This window comes from Megalobrama amblycephala, linkage group LG2 (assembly GCF_018812025.1).
Source record: "Megalobrama amblycephala isolate DHTTF-2021 linkage group LG2, ASM1881202v1, whole genome shotgun sequence".
Taxonomy (NCBI): domain Eukaryota; kingdom Metazoa; phylum Chordata; class Actinopteri; order Cypriniformes; family Xenocyprididae; genus Megalobrama; species Megalobrama amblycephala.
In genome coordinates, this window is record NC_063045.1 from 61,799,016 (window position 1) to 61,815,670 (window position 16,655).

Consider the following 16,655-nt stretch of genomic DNA (forward strand, 5'->3'; position numbering starts at 1 on the left):
TCCGCCCACTCCCATGAAGCACTGTGAATGACGTAATTGAATCGATCTCTGCTCTCAAAATACTTAAATATTTGAATATGTATGCATATTTTGTAATAAATGTAAAATATATTGCTTATATCTTGTACATTTGTATTTTTGTCCAATTTTCAAGTGCTTTTTTGCTTCAAATCAAAGTTTGTAATATTTCGATTCACCTTGTAGCTTGTTTTATGGCTTAAAACTCTTTAACAAAGACTTTTTTGAAATCCCTATGGGAGAAAGGAATTTCCATCATTTTTCCAGGACTTTTCCAGCCATTCAAGATTAGTAGATTTCAGTCATTCTCCATTCAGTTAGATAGAGCTGCACTTTAAAACCATTTTAACTGCCTTCCTTAATTTACATTCTTTACGTGGCTCCGCCCACTCACCTCCCACTGGCCCTGCTGTGATTGGCTCTTCAGCTGAATGAGCCAGTCCTCGCTGTCGGCCTCGGCGCAGTGGTGCATGGTGATGATGACGGGCCGCGTCAGAAGAGCTCCAGGAGGACCGCAGCTGACCACGGGACTCAGAACCGTCTCCTGTGTGTCGTCCACCTGCGGCCTGAAGACAAACCACATAAAAACATCAACATGATCATGATTGAGCACAGTTGTTTCATTACTGGATGAATCAGTGTTTTTGAACAAATCTGTTGAATAAATGATTCAATGACTCACTCATATAGACTTCACTTTTTTCACTACTGAATGAATCACTGTTTTTGAACAAGTCTCTTGAATGAATGATTCAATGACACAAAGACTTGTTTCATTAATGGATGAATCAGTGTTTTTGAACAAGTCTCTTGAATGAATGATTTAATGACACAAAGACTTGTTTCATTAATGGATGAATCAGTGTTTTTGAACAAGTCTCTTGAATGAATGATTCAATGACACAAAGACTTGTTTTATTAATGGATGAATCAGTGTTTTTGAACAAATCTCTCGAATGAATGATTCAATGACACAAAGACTTGTTTCATTAATGGATGAATCAGTGTTTTTGAACAAGTCTCTTGAGCAAATGATTCAATGACTCACTCATAAAGACTTCACTTGTTCCATTACTGGATGAATCAGCATTTTTGAACGAATCTCTTGAGTGAATAATTCAATGACTCACTCATAAACACTTCACTTGTTTCATTACTCAGTGTTTTTGAACAAATCTCTTGAGTGAATGATTCAATGACTCACTCATAAAGACTTCACTTGTTTCATTAATGGATGAATCAGTGTTTTTGAACGAATCTCTTGAGCAAATGATTCAATGACTCACTCATAAAGACTTCACTTGTTCCATTACTGGATGAATCAGCATTTTTGACTGAATCTCTTGAGTGAATAATTCAATGACTCACTCATAAACACTTCACTTGTTTCATTACTCAGTGTTTTTGAACAAATCTCTTGAGTGAATGATTCAATGACTCACTCATATAGACTTCACTTTTTTCATTCCTGAATAAATCAGTGTTTTTGAACAAATCTCTCGAATGAATGATTCAATGACATACATTTTTTAACAGTAATTTGTCGCCACCTAATGGCGTAACATGATACAATCCAGTCCAGTTACTTTCAAGGTGATTCACTCTATTTTGATCACTACCATAGACATCGGTGTTTGTATCCGAACTATAAACATTTATCCCAGTACTTCTGTGATCATCTGAATTATTGTAAGATAATAATAATGATACTGTGTGGTTAAAAAGACTGTTTGTGAAGCTGTTTCATATCTATTCATGACACCTGAGAGAATTCCATTAATAGGTGAGCAATGAAAGAGCTGTGTGTCAGGTACAGATGGGCATCTTCATGGGCGATAATCCCCAGAATAAGGCAGAGCTGTGGTTAGTGTGAGCGGCACGGCGGGAGGACGATACCTCATGCTCTCCTTCCTGTGAACCGTCACGTACATCTCATACACTCGTCCCTGAGGGATGGCGCCCGCTGGCACCAACAAGCTCACTCCTGCGGAGAGACACACACAAACACACACACCATCAGTCTGCCAGCCTGTGACCTCTGCCACCTCGTGCCAAAAGCCCCGTCAGTGACAAACTCACACACACACACATGAGTGTCCAGAGAACAGAGAACATTCTCTGAACGTTCTGGCAAGGTTATGAAAAAACGTTCTTCCAGTACTCCACATAAACAGAATGTTCGTTCAGAGTTATCTGGTCTGTAATAATGTTCTCAAAACGTTAGCACAAAAACATTATTTATACATCATTAATGGAAAGTTTTCTCTTAAATGTTTTAGTTAAATGTTAATCTAACATTTTTTTAAATGTTACTATTTGTTTCGGAATGTTCAAAGAACATTCAAAAGTAACATTTCCTAATGTTTGAAGAATGATACAATGGAATGTTCCCTTAACATTTTCAAAACATTTAAAAACTAGACATTTTGAATGTTCAGAAATAATGTTTTCATAACTTATAAAAACGTTCATCGAAGATGTTTTTGTTAGCTTGTGTGTTCCTATGCAGTGGAAATATTCCGACTGATGAATTCCTCCAGTTTCTCAGACGCTCATTGATTTCTCGTGTCCTTGATGTGAACTTCCCTTTGAGCGACTGTCACTCACCAACAACACAGAGAAGAACTGCATCACCAGAGACCAAAGCGGCACTCAAGAGCCAAAGGACAAAACTGAGGAAAATGACACACAGTTCAGTCCGGAATGAGCTGGAAGTCTGTCTGTTCACCTCAACATGAAATTGAATTCGTGTTTTGCTGTTATTGTGAACGATTCATTAGCGCACATTATTTTTTAAATAAATTTTCCTTTAATACAAGTGATCAATGCAATAATAACAACAACGTTTGAGCAACAAACAAAACAAAGAAGAGAAATAAAAAAGAAATAAATAAAAAAAGGAATGGTGCTGTCAAATCAATTAATCACATCTAACAAAAGTTTGTTTACATAATATGTGTGTGTGTGTGTGTGTGTGTGTATAATATATCCTTTTACTTGCTGAGTGTCTGTTTCACTAAACTGTGTCACATTCTGGAAATAAAACAGGTTGTGAATGTCATTTCATGTTTTTTAAATGGTCCATAAACGTATTTACTGTGCAAAAGAGTGAATGGAAATGATGTTATTTAACAATTTATTTCACCACATCTGAAAGTTTAGACATCTTAAATGTAACTCAAGTCCTGTTGAAATCCAGGGATCTGCTGTGTGAATTATCTGCGAAATTGCGGGGAAAATTAACAGTGTCCCAATTTTCTGAAAACCATTAAACTCCCACATCCGCATCCGGTTAACGAGGCGTCGGGAATCTGGTACACTTAAGACTCTTTCTCTCCGCTTTCCTCGGGGAGCGATGTTCATGTGCTACTGCAATGCTGGCAAGAGTGATGCTCCGGTACGGTTTCGTTATGAATAACTGGCCGGCGGTCATGCTGGAGTCGAGGATGGGCGTCAGGCGTGAGAATGATCACCCTCTCCGAGTGTCCTAATCCCTTTATATCTAAGCGGCCGTGGTAAGTCACTTTGTGCTTCCAGCTAATTTACGAGCCGCAAAGAGCCAGCGCTGCTCTCACGGGAGCTGTAAAACTCACGGTGCCCATGAGGAGTGATCAGAGAGACACAGTCAGATCTATTGACTCCAGAGAGGAGTGGATACTGCCATCATTCACACAAACCTCACTGACATCAGGAGCCGCTGAATGTGACTTACAGGAAAGACATGCTGGTCCTCTGTGTGCCTCTGGGTAATATGTGTGATTGTAAAATAATTTAATCGCTGTCGAAGTAAATACTGTGACAATAAGAATGTCATGTTTCTTAAAAGGCTCCTATGATGTTTTATGTGAGTGTAACGCTCCCCTCCAGTCCATCAGAACAGTGCAAAACCCAGAAATGAACATGGTTTGAAAATCACAAACATGAGCTCATTAACATATGACCGCCCACATTTACATAACACCTATTCAGTATTCAGCAATTTGACCCGCCCTGAAATGCAGATATGTCACGAAAACATCTCCAGGTTTGAGTTATAAAGTCGCAATTGCGAGATATAAAGTCGGAACTGCGGGATATAAAGTCGGAATTGCGAGATATAAAGTCGGAATTGCGAGATATAAAGTCAGAATTGCGAGATATAAAGTTGGAACTGCGAGATATAAAGTCAGAATTGCGAGATATAAAGTCGGAACTGCGAGATATAAAGTCAGAATTACGAGATATAAATTCAGAATTGCGAGATATAAAGTCAGAATTACGAGATATAAAGTCAGAATTACGAGATATAAAGTCGGAACTGCAGATATAAAGTCAGAATTGCGAGATATAAAGTCGGAACTGCGAGATATAAAGTCAGAATTACGAGATATAAATTCGGAATTACGAGATATAAAGTCAGAATTGCGAGATATAAAGTCGGAATTGCGAGATATAAAGTCGGAATTGCGAGATATAAAGTCGGAACTGCGAGATATAAAGTCGGAATTGCGAGATATAAAGTCGGAACTGCGAGATATAAAGTCGGAACTGCGAGATATAAAGTCGGAACTGCGAGATATAAAGTCGGAACTGCGAGATATAAAGTCGGAATTGCGAGATATAAAGTCGGAACTGCGAGATATAAAGTCGGAACTTGCGAGATATAAAGTCGGAACTGCGAGATATAAAGTCGGAACTGCGAGATATAAAGTCGGAATTGCGAGATATAAAGTCAGAATTGCGAGATATAAAGTTGGAACTGCGAGATATAAAGTCGGAATTGCGAGATATAAAGTCGGAATTGCGAGATATAAAGTCGGAATTGCGAGATATAAAGTCGGAACTGCGAGATATAAAGTCAGAACTGCGAGATATAAAGTCGGAATTGCGAGATATAAAGTCGGAATTGCGAGATATAAAGTCGGAATTGCGAGATATAAAGTCAGAATTACGAGATATAAAGTCGGAACTGCGAGATATAAAGTCAGAATTGCGAGATATAAAGTCGGAACTGCGAGATATAAAGTCGGAATTGCGAGATATAAAGTCGGAATTGCGAGTTATAAAGTCAGAATTCTGAGTTATAAAGTCGGAATTGCGAAATATAAAGTCGGAATTGTGAGTTATGAAGTCGGAATTGTGAGATATAAAGTCGGAATTGCGAGATATAAAGTCGGAATTGCGAAATATAAAGTCAGAATTGTGAGTTATGAAGTCGGAATTGTGAGATATAAAGTCGGAATTGTGAGATATGAAGTCGGAATTGTGAGATATATAAAGTCAGAATTGTGAGATCAAAGTTGGAATTGCGAAATATAAAGTCGGAATTGTGAGAAAAAAGTCCATTAGAAACAATGCTTAATTGTCATGAAAAATCTTTATTTTCCTAAAAACGAGATTCATTTTAAGTAAAATATACTTTCATCTTTCTTTCTTTTAACGGTGTTAAATACGGGCTGGGCATGTTCCTGACAGGTTTGTGAGATTCGCTGACAAACGTTTGGAGGACGAGGAGATTGATGATCATTTCAGAGTGAATATATTTTGATGAAAGACTGTGAAGACAAACGTCCTTTTTTCAGTGAAATATGTTGGCTGATAAATCGTTCACAGTAAGAGCAGGAATGTTGACTCTGCTGTGGTTTAGTTTAACAACTCGAGCGGCCTGTAATGTGTGTTTATGGGTCAGGCTGTGATTTTCTCTCCAACACCCACACTGTTCCTTATAAAATCCAGAAGCTTCAATCAGCGTCTGGCACGGGAAAACACAATTACCCCCGAAACCACATGTGCCGAGCGCACGATGACTTCAAGATGTGCACAAGCAGCTGCTGACAGACACAAATCTGCACTGACCTGAGTTGGGCACGATCAGATGCCCTCCGAGAGCGTTGAAGGAGCCGAAGGCCGTGCAGGACGGGTCCCACGAGCGCACCAGGGTCTGCGTGCGGCGGCTGATGGTGTCTCCGTCCATCAGGGCGTGCGGGAGCTTGGGCGAGAGTTTGGACGAGATGTCGGACAGGTCCTCCTGGGGCGTCACCATGCCGGACGAGTTGTACACCTTGATCTTCAGGTTGGGCAGCGGGTCCAGAAGAGGGGAGTTGGTCATGGGGATTTTGTCGGCCACGTCGTGGAGGGCGTAAACGGGACCTCTGTACATGGCAGCGGCCGACGTCAGGTCAGGAGGAGCAGCTAGCAGATCAGCTAAAGACACAAACAAAGAGAAATCAAGATCAAGTACAATATTTAATATAATTTTTAATATTTTTTCATTTTCATGTCTTAAAACTCTGTGTAAACGTGTTTAGCACGTGATGGTGAACCGTTACGAATGCATCGAGGTGAATCGAGTCCCTGTTATTTGCGGCGTATATCATCAATCTTCTCCTCGTTACTGTCTTTATCTTCCGGCAGACAGCGGCCGCCTCAGAGGGCAGCGCTTCAACACCGCACCCACCACAGCAGATGGAGCCAATCCCTCACAGGTACACATGAATATTCATGAGCGTGGCGAGTGGGCGGGGCGTCATGCCCTCGTGCTCCTCTGCATCGAACCCACGGCAGCGACTCGTAAACTGACACGCCAGTTATGCCGTTACGCTTCCGTCTCCATGACGAACCACAGCAACACATCTCGAGGAGAGGTCACGAGACACGCTTCAGAGCGTTCACGAGAGCAGAGCGCCGCACATTAACTGTTCAGAGGGTGTTTCACATTCAATTCTAGCCAATTAAAGCAACTTTGCACTGTACAAAACAGCAGTTCTCTCATTTACTCACTTTCATGCCATACAAAAGAAGATATTTTAATGTAAATTTGGGGTGTAAACAACATTGGTCCCTATTGACACTCATTAGATGGACAATCGTTTGTTATTAATTATATTTCGAATATTTTTATATTCTCTGTTTTCTTTTAATTTTAGTTAAAATTTTAGTAACATTAGTTTAGTAAGTTTTTGCGATTTTTATTATTGCATTTATTATATTTTATTGTACCTTTAAAAAAAAGTCTATATATATTTTTTTAGTCATTTTTATTTTAGTTTTAGTTATTTTAGAATATCAAGTAAAAGTAAATGAAAATGAGAAATGTCACCTTGGCAAATAGAAAAAAAAAATAGAAAAAAAAGAGAAAATATATATATATATATATATATATATATATATATATATATATTTATTTTTTTATATTTACCCTAACCCTATTTCAGTTTTTTTTTTTTTATGGTTTTAGTTTTAGTTTTTAACCTATATAACTTTAATTATATAATAATAATATAATAATTATAATTAATTATTATATATAATATATATTTTTTATAAAATATAAACAAACAAGTAACATATAATATATATAAATAAACAAATATATATATATAATATATATAATTTTTATAAAATATAAATAAACAAAAATATAAATAAATAAAATTTTAAAATATAAATAAATATTCAAATAAAACACTTACTAAAAATATGAAATATTTTATTTGTTTATCTTCATGTTAATCACCATTAATCAACATTAAAAAACATGAACGTGAAAGTGTCGTTAAATTATTAAGTTATTCTCTTAAAATCTCAGGAAGACTCCCAAGTAAACATCTAAATATATAATAAACAAAAATAAAATAAAATAATCTTAAATTAATTTTATATAAATAAATAATTAATATTCCATAAATAATTATATGTACACACACACACACACATATATATATATATATATATATATATATATATATATATATATATATATATATATATATATACACACGCAAATAATTTTATTTGTATATTTATTTATATATATTTTAGTGCCATTTTTTGTTATTTTATATAATATAAAAACAAAACAAAAAATTGTTCATGTTATCATCAAAAAAAAAAATTATTATGAAAAAGTGTCATTAAATTATTGAAATATTCACTTAAAATCTCAAGGACACTTCAGAAGAAACATTTCAGCTCAAAGGTGTTCAGTGAGCAAAAATAAGTAATTATTGGGTTTACTCTAACGCTGACGTGTTTCAAGATGCTCCAGCCAATTTTCCTGTTCCAGCTCTTTCCTCACTGTTTACACACCGCTGCCACAACGCTCCCGTAACTCCGGCTGATGGGTAATTAACACTGAACGTGCCAGACAGACGAGGCTAATTACACCGTCATGATAACCGACGAGCGCTCTGATGGCAGGAAACTCGCCGATGTGAATTATGAGCGTCTCCTCCGCTCTTTTCACGTCAGCGAGACTCTGACACACATCAATTCTCCATCTGCGGCAAAATGATCCGTCACTTCCTTTATCATTACAGTGACACTGACACATGAAGAGAAATGTCATAAGTTCAGCTGCTCGTGACTGGACTAGTGATATTCTCAGTAACTGCAACTCAAATGAGGAGTTTTTTATTAATATTTCAAATAATTTTATTTGTATATTTATTTATATATATTTTAGTTAAAGTTTTAGTAACATTAGTTGCATTTATTATATTTTATTGTGCCATTTTTAAATAAATATGTGTATATATTTCTTTAATATTATTTTTTATTTTAGTTTTACTTATTTTAGTACATCAAGTAAAAGTAAATGAAAATGAGAAATGTTGCCTTGGCAAATAGATGAATTATGTTTTTTAATATATTTTTTTAAATATTTTATTTCTAACCATAACCTTATTCAGTTAATTAATTTTGTTATTAATATTTTTTTATGGTTTTAGCATTAATTAACTATATTAAACCTGGAAGACAGAAAGTCATACAGCTTTGGAACATTTTTAAACCCTTTAAATTGGAGTTTCCCCAATTTTTTTTAGAATATAAATAAATAAAACCAAAATAAAACACTTACTAAAAATGTGATTTTTATTTTTTTTGTTTTTTTGTTTTGTTTTGTTTGATTTTTATCTGCATGTCATGTGAAGATTAATCAACATAAAAAAATAAAAAACGTGAATTTTTGAAGAATTTTTGTTGGTATCTCCCTATCATTAAAAATTTATTTGATAAAAATAAATTTTATAAATTTAATTTATTTGATAAAAAAATACAGTAAAATTTTTGAAATATTTTTACAATTTATTTTTACAATCATTTTTAAACCCTTTAAATTGGAGTTTACCCAATTTTTTAGATTATAAATAAATAAAACCAAAATAAAACACTTAATAAAAATGTGATTTTTATTTATTTATTTATTTATTTTGTTTTGTTTGATTTTTATCTGCATGTCATGTGAAGATTAATCAACATAAAAAAAATAAAAAAAAACATGAATTTTTGAAGAATTTTTGTTGGTATTTCCCTATCATTAATAATTTATTTGAGAAAAATAAATTTGATAAATTTAATTTATTTGATAAAAAATACAGTAAAAATTTTGAAATATTTTTACAATTTAAAATAACTATTTTCTATGTGAATATACAGTAAAATGTAATTTATTCCTGTGATCAAAGCTGAATTTTTGACAAATGTGGAAATGGAAATACTGTAAAAAATAATAATAATAAACTGAGTTGGATGACCGTCACTCCTAACTGTGACTCATTTAATTCTTCTTTTAGAGCAATTTCTAGCCAATAAAATTAAAAATATATTCACTTTGACTGGAAATCTCTCAAATTTTGATTGGAAAACCTGTCCGTACCTGTCCGAGCCGTCTTGATGTTGACCGGCTGGAATCCTCCGTTGAGCGCCGACGAATCCATGATGTCCGAGTCGAAGTCTCGGTGGTTCTTCCGGTAGACGAACAGCGCCACGATGACGGAGATCACCAGACACATGATGACGGCGATGACGATTCCCACGTAAAGAGCCACATCATCAGTGCTGGGAGCCGCTGGAGACACACACACACACAGCTCTTTTATTAAAGCGTGTCAAATTAGGAGGGAGATTCTATCTGGGGTCCAATATCCTCACTGATCGCTCGCGATATTAATAACTCCAGACTTCATTACTGTCCTGATGTACTGCGAAATGTGCTGACGAAACAAACATGTGGTTCGAATATCAAACAAAAACAAGAATGTTTAGACTGGACCATGTGATCAGATCTGAGCGCATCTCATCCAATCACAATCTGTTCATAATGATAGTTTGAGTGTTTCAGGACGTGAAGCTGATGTCAGACTGATTCCTTCATTCGATATGAATCACACATGAATCATCTGATCTGCTGCTTTGTGTTCATCAACATCCAAATAAAACGAGAAAATAAGCATTTACATTTGTGTATTCGTGTGATTTTGTCTTTGAAAAGTATTTTATTCAGTGAATTATATTTGTTGGAAAAATCATATTTAATATTTGCTGGAAAGACAATAAAAATTATTGTAGTAATATAGGGAATTCAACATAAAATAAGTTAAAATGGATAAATGAATAATAATAATCTTTATTATTATTATTATTTTGAATTTGCAGCAAAATCAAATGTAATTTATACAATAAATAGTAACTAAATCTGATTGGTTAATACAGCTTTTCAGCCGTAACCATGATGTAAAATGACTTATCAAAAATAAATAAATGAATAAATAAAAATCCACAAAAAAGAGAAAATAATTATGTACACACATATATATATGCAGTTAATTTTATCCAAATTGTCTTTGAAAAAAAAAAAAATATGCCAAATACTTTATTCACTAAATTATAGTTTATGAAAAAAATCACAACTGATTTTTGCTGGAAGTTAAAAAACAAAATACAATTATTATTATTATTATAATAATTATAATAATAATAAAAATACATTTTTTAATCATTATTTATTTATTTATTCATTCATTTCATAAATCACATTTATTTTGGCTGAAAAGTCAATAAAATAAAATGTGTATATATATATATATATATATATATATATATATATATATATATATATATATATATATATATATATATATATATATATATATATATATAACAAAAATAAATTACAATTAATAATAATAATTATTATTAATAATAATTTCCAGCAAAAAAAAAATGTATTTATGCAACAGTGGCGTTCTTAAAACTGATTGGTTAATACACATTTCTATCCATAACTATGATGTAAATATATAAATGTTTGTGAAATAATGTTACATGTACGACGATGAACACAAAGAGGACAGAGAGGAATAAACAGCAGATCTCATGGATGAAGAACATGAAGAATATGAGGAATATGAGGATACGCTTCCTCACTTCATCATGGATCACGTCTAGAAATCAGACATTTCTTTCCGTCACTCCTCACATCTATTCTACCCTCGGCTCTTTCCGTCTTGGAAAAAACTCCCAGTGATTGCGTGGAATGGAAACTCGCGTTTGACAAGCCATCATTAGAAGCAATACTTTGCCCTCATTTCCATAGAAACAGCCCTTTTGTCCCCCTGATAATTGTGAAAAATGCAATTTCCTGTCAAAGCTGTGACAAGTGTGGAAACGGAGGTAATATGAAGGTGTCCGCGGGCCTCCGGCGACGGGCAGATCTCTGAAAACACCACAGGAAAACCATTGATTCCTGCACGGATACGGAGCGCAGACGCAGCCGACCTCCCGCCTGCACAATCAAACCAACGCATGCTCATAATTCACTCATTTCTGCTCGTATTGAGAGACAAAACACTGATGTGACTCACAGCTGCAGTGAAACAGCACTGCGACGCTCTCATCCACCAGCAGATGGCGCTGTCAGCCATCACTGCACTAAACCTCATACTAATACTGTGCGTGTGCATTTTCTGCATGCTTTAACATCTCACTGATTCATTGTCATCAAAACGCCAGGAGATGCACTGAAAAATGACTTCTGAAGTTTTTAATTAGTCTTTTTTTACTTGTTTTCCAGTAAAATACCTAAAAATAACACTCAAAACAACATCAAATTACCAGGAAAGCAACCTATTTTTAAAGAAGAATATATTTTAATATGCATGTATTTTGTCTTATTGCACTGGTAGATTTTTTTCAATTCGAGTATAAAGTTATATATTATAAGGAATGTCAGAAAAAATGTTAATATTTTATAGTGTTGAAACTCCATCTAGTTTTTAGGATTTTGAGATATTTTAACTCATTTCTTATTTCTAAATAAGACAAAAATACACGTGTAATGGTGTAGAATTTACAAAACATTTCACAAATAATTACAAAGAAACAGCAATTATCATTTAATTAAATGTGAAATGTTAAATGTAAAGCAGAAAGACAATAAAATATTTTATTTGATTTATTATTCATTTTAATTCTGTTTTTGTAAAACTTGCTCCAATAATCTTGGAGTATTTTTTTATATTTATTACATTTATTTATGTATTTATTTATTTATTTATTTGTAAAACGTGATCCAATAATCTTGGAGTATTTTTTTATATTTATTAAATTTATGTATGTATTTATTTATTTATTTGTAAAACTTGCTCCAATAATCTTGGAGTATTTTTTTATATTTATTAAATATATTTATTTATTTATTTATTTGTAAAACGTGATCCAATAATCTTGGAGTATTTTTTTATATTTATTAAATTTATTTATTTATTTATTTATTTATTTGTAAAACGTGATCCAATAATCTTGGAGTATTTTTTTATATTTATTAAATTTATTTATGTATTTATTTATTTGTAAAACGTGATCCAATAATCTTGGAGTATTTTTTATATTTATTAAATATATTTATTTATTTATTTGTAAAACGTGATCTAATAATCTTGGAGTATTTTTTTATATTTATTAAATTTATTTATGTATTTATTTATTTGTAAAACGTGATCCAATAATCTTGAAGTATTTTTTATATTTATTAAATATATTTATTTATTTATTTATTTGTAAAACGTGATCTAATAATCTTGGAGTATTTTTTTATATTTATTAAATTTATTTATGTATTTATTTATTTGTAAAACGTGATCCAATAATCTTGGAGTAATTTTTTATATTGATTGATTGATTGATTGATTTATTTATTTTTTTTGGTAAAACATGCTACAATAATCTTGGAGTTATTTTTAATATTTATTGATTTTTTAAATTAATTAATTTATTTTTTGTAAAACGTGCTCCAAAAATCTTGGAGTAATTTTTTATAATTATTTTTATAATTATTTTTTTTTACAGTATTCATTCATTCCATAAATCACATTTATGTTTGTTTGGAAAGTCAATATATGCAGAAATTTAATACAAAAGTAAAATAAATTAAAAGTAATAAAAATAATTATTACTGAATTAAGTGTACTTTATACAACCAATAGCAATAGTTCTTAAAGCTGATTGGTTAATGCAGATTTCCAGCTGAAACTATGATGTAAAATGACTAGTAAATTTCACAAATAATTACAAATAAATGGCACACATTGAATTAAATGTGACATTTTGAAGCAGAAAGACTGAAAATTGTGTTTTCTTGTAAAATATACTGTAATAATCTTTGAAAAACATTTTTTACACCGTGCTAATTTAGAAACGCATTTAATAACACACTGGAATGCAGTATTCCCGCAGTAAGCCCTCAGTAGGCGTCAGCTAGTGTGCAGTGGTTCTGATGATATAAAGGAAGTATTCAGCTACAGTGGTTTATGAGAGCGCAGTAATGACCTGCTGTGCTTAAAGAGAAAGAGCTTTAATTCAGACGAGAGAGAAGCACTTTCTGACTGAACGCCTGTGTGTCGCCTGTCCTCTGAGTGAAGCTGGACGCAGTGTGTGTGTGTGTGTGTGTGTGTGCGTGCGCCTGCAGCTGCTGCGCTTTTAAAGGTAGCAGCAATCAATGTCACGATCAGCGCTGCACGGCCCCTCGTTGAGTTTAATCACTGTGACATTCCAAATTAATCTCACTAATGTGAACGCTGCCCTCTAAAACCAGACGCTCTGACCCGCGGCTCCACTCGCCGTCTGACGCACGTGAAAACACCAGGGTTTACATGAACACAAGGATGCTCGCGATTGTAAACGCAAGGTTTGAGAGTACGGCTGCATGATTTGGGAAAAAAAAAAAAAATTGCTATTTTTCTGATAAAAAGTGTGGTTGTGATTAAAAATGCTCCAGGTTTGCTGTTTGTTTGTAGGGTTTGTAGAAAAACTATTAAACAAAATAAAACATATTACTGTTGGAATATTTCAATGTGAAATAAAAAGCTAATATTTAAGAATTTTATTATTATTATTATTATTATTATTATCACTAAATAAAAATTGTAAACACAATAAGAAATATTACTATTGTAATTCAAGAAAAAATATTTTATTATTATTATTGCAAAAAAAAACTATTAAACAAAATATGAAATATTACTGTTGTAAAATTTAATTTAATTTTTTTTTATAAATTATTATTATTGTTACTATTATTATTATTGTTGTTGTTGTTTTTAATAATTATTGTTATTATTATCACAAAAAATGTACACAATAGGAAATATTACTACTGTAATATTAGAAAAAATATTTCATTATTATTACTGATTAATAAATAATAATAATCATCATCATTACTATTATTATTACATATTTATTTATAAATATTTATCAATCAAAATAAGAAATATTAATGTTGCAATATTTCAATGTGAAATAAAAAGCAAATATCTAATTTTTTTATTATTATAATTATTATATCACTAAAAAAATAGTAAACAAGAAATATTACTATTGTAATTTAAGAAAAAATATTTGATTATTATTATTGCAAAAAAAAACTATTAAACAAAATACAAAACATTACTGTTGTAATATTTCACTGTAAAAAATAAAAAGCAAATATTTAATACTTTTATTAATTATTATTATTATTATTGTTGTTGTTGTTGTTGTTGTTAATAATAATTATAATTATTATGGTTATTATTATCACTAAATAAAAATAGTAAACAACAAGAAATATTACTATTGCTATTTAAGAAATTAAATTATTAAATATTTATTTGTTTATTCATAAATATGTATTAATCAAAATAGCAAATATTAATGTTGCAATATTTCACTGTGAAATATTTGAAGTATTTAAAAATAATACAATAATCATTTTAATTTACAGTACAACAGCAAAATTAAACTAATGTTTAAATTATATTTAAGAATAATCTTTTTCAAACATCAAGCTTTTATTTCAGCCGACAACCTTCGTTTTTGTTGAAAACAGCCGGTTTATAAACACTTTTGGGAAGTTTGGGAAGAATTTCAGCTCATTTGGCATCAAAACTCAACCTGTATGACTTTCCCATTTAAAGTCGGCACAAAACGGAAGTTGCACCAGTCTTTTCTTCCCGTATATCGCCTATTGTGCAGTATATCCGAGAGAAACGCTTCACAAACAAGAACAAATGTAGGGCGGGGCTTGATTTTGTCTCTGGGGAATCGATTGGATGGTGGTGGTGGTTTGCTATTGGTGGATCTCATTTGAGTGACAGGTTGCCCCGCCCACATCATCAGAGAAGAGATTTTGCAAGAGGGAGGAGAAGTTATTCTGATTCAAGATTATGAGGAACATGAATTTAACAAAAGCATTTTAAATCATTTATAATAAACACTGCAATATTCCATAACAAAAACCATTTCATGCTGACTCTAAGACCTCAGTTTCTCCAGGACGGTTCAGTCGACCTGTTTTCTAGACAGCATGGGTTCAGGGTTGGGATACGGTCACGAGCGCAGAGGAACTGATCCTATCGATCGGCCTGTGATCTCAGGGAGCCCGCGGGGCGAAGAGAGGCCGGCTAACGGGGTTTGATTATCTGCCAGACTCTAAGCCCGAAGGCTGGCCGGCGTTTCCACGCGAGGCACTTTGACACGGTCGCACCCGCGCCGCATCCCAAATGAGCGAGAGAGACCCGACCTGTGCGCATGCCGAGAAAATGCACAAATCTATTCCTGGTCAGTCGGCTGACATGGATACTCCCTCATTTCTCTGCAAACAGAGGGATCTTCTGTATTATTCATAAACTTCCATCTTTAACAAAGATATCAGGGTAAATGATGACTCTCTGCAGGACCATAAAGACGCTCATATTCGGGTCCGTACGGACGCGGCGAATCGAGCCGGAATGATGAAAGTCCGCCGATATCATCTACCCGTGCAACCCTTCCGTCCGCCGCTCGTACTTTGATGATAAAGCGGCACACTCACCAGGGGTGAGCATTAAAATGTATCGCTGAGATTAATACGCTTCTTTGAACATGAGGGACTGTAGGTAGAAGAGCGCGGGAAGAGAGAGAAGAAAACAGGGTGGAAATGAAAAGGATTATTGAGCGGTTGCACTGGAGAGGCGGGCGAGAGACAGACACATTTCCTCAGCCGGCGATCACAGCAGCCATGTGTGAAAGAGACGCCCAGGGCTTCAAGGCCGGAGAAGAGCCGCTCGCCACACCAAACACACACTGTTTTATATTTGATTTTATTAACATTAACATTCTGTCTACATTTATTCACCCTCGTGTTGTTGCAAACCTGTATGACTGAAAACTAAATACATGTTTTCTGTTTGAACACCACATTGACTTTCATTGCATGTTCATAATATCTTCTTTTGTGTTTGGAACGACATAAGGGTGAGTAAATTTACCATTTGGGGGGAAATACTCCTTTACATTTGTGATATGAAGGATTAATATTGTAAATAAGCAGATGGATGCAGCTTGAACATGTTTAAGCT

The 16,655-nt window shown here is 33.3% G+C and overlaps 1 protein-coding gene across 3 annotated transcripts in view; it reads right to left on the reverse strand.

Moving 5' to 3' along the window:
• The window catches only part of unc5cb (unc-5 netrin receptor Cb), a 218,723-nt gene that overhangs the window by 15,892 nt on the left and 186,176 nt on the right, over nt 1-16,655 (reverse strand). For all 3 annotated transcript variants that reach the window (XM_048181361.1, XM_048181360.1, XM_048181362.1), the window contains 4 exons: nt 9,656-9,847; nt 5,854-6,201; nt 1,915-2,002; nt 413-584 (listed from right to left, as the gene is read on the reverse strand). In XM_048181361.1, coding sequence (XP_048037318.1) covers nt 413-584; nt 1,915-2,002; nt 5,854-6,201; nt 9,656-9,847 — 800 coding nt within the window. The remainder of the gene's footprint in view (nt 1-412; nt 585-1,914; nt 2,003-5,853; nt 6,202-9,655; nt 9,848-16,655) is intronic.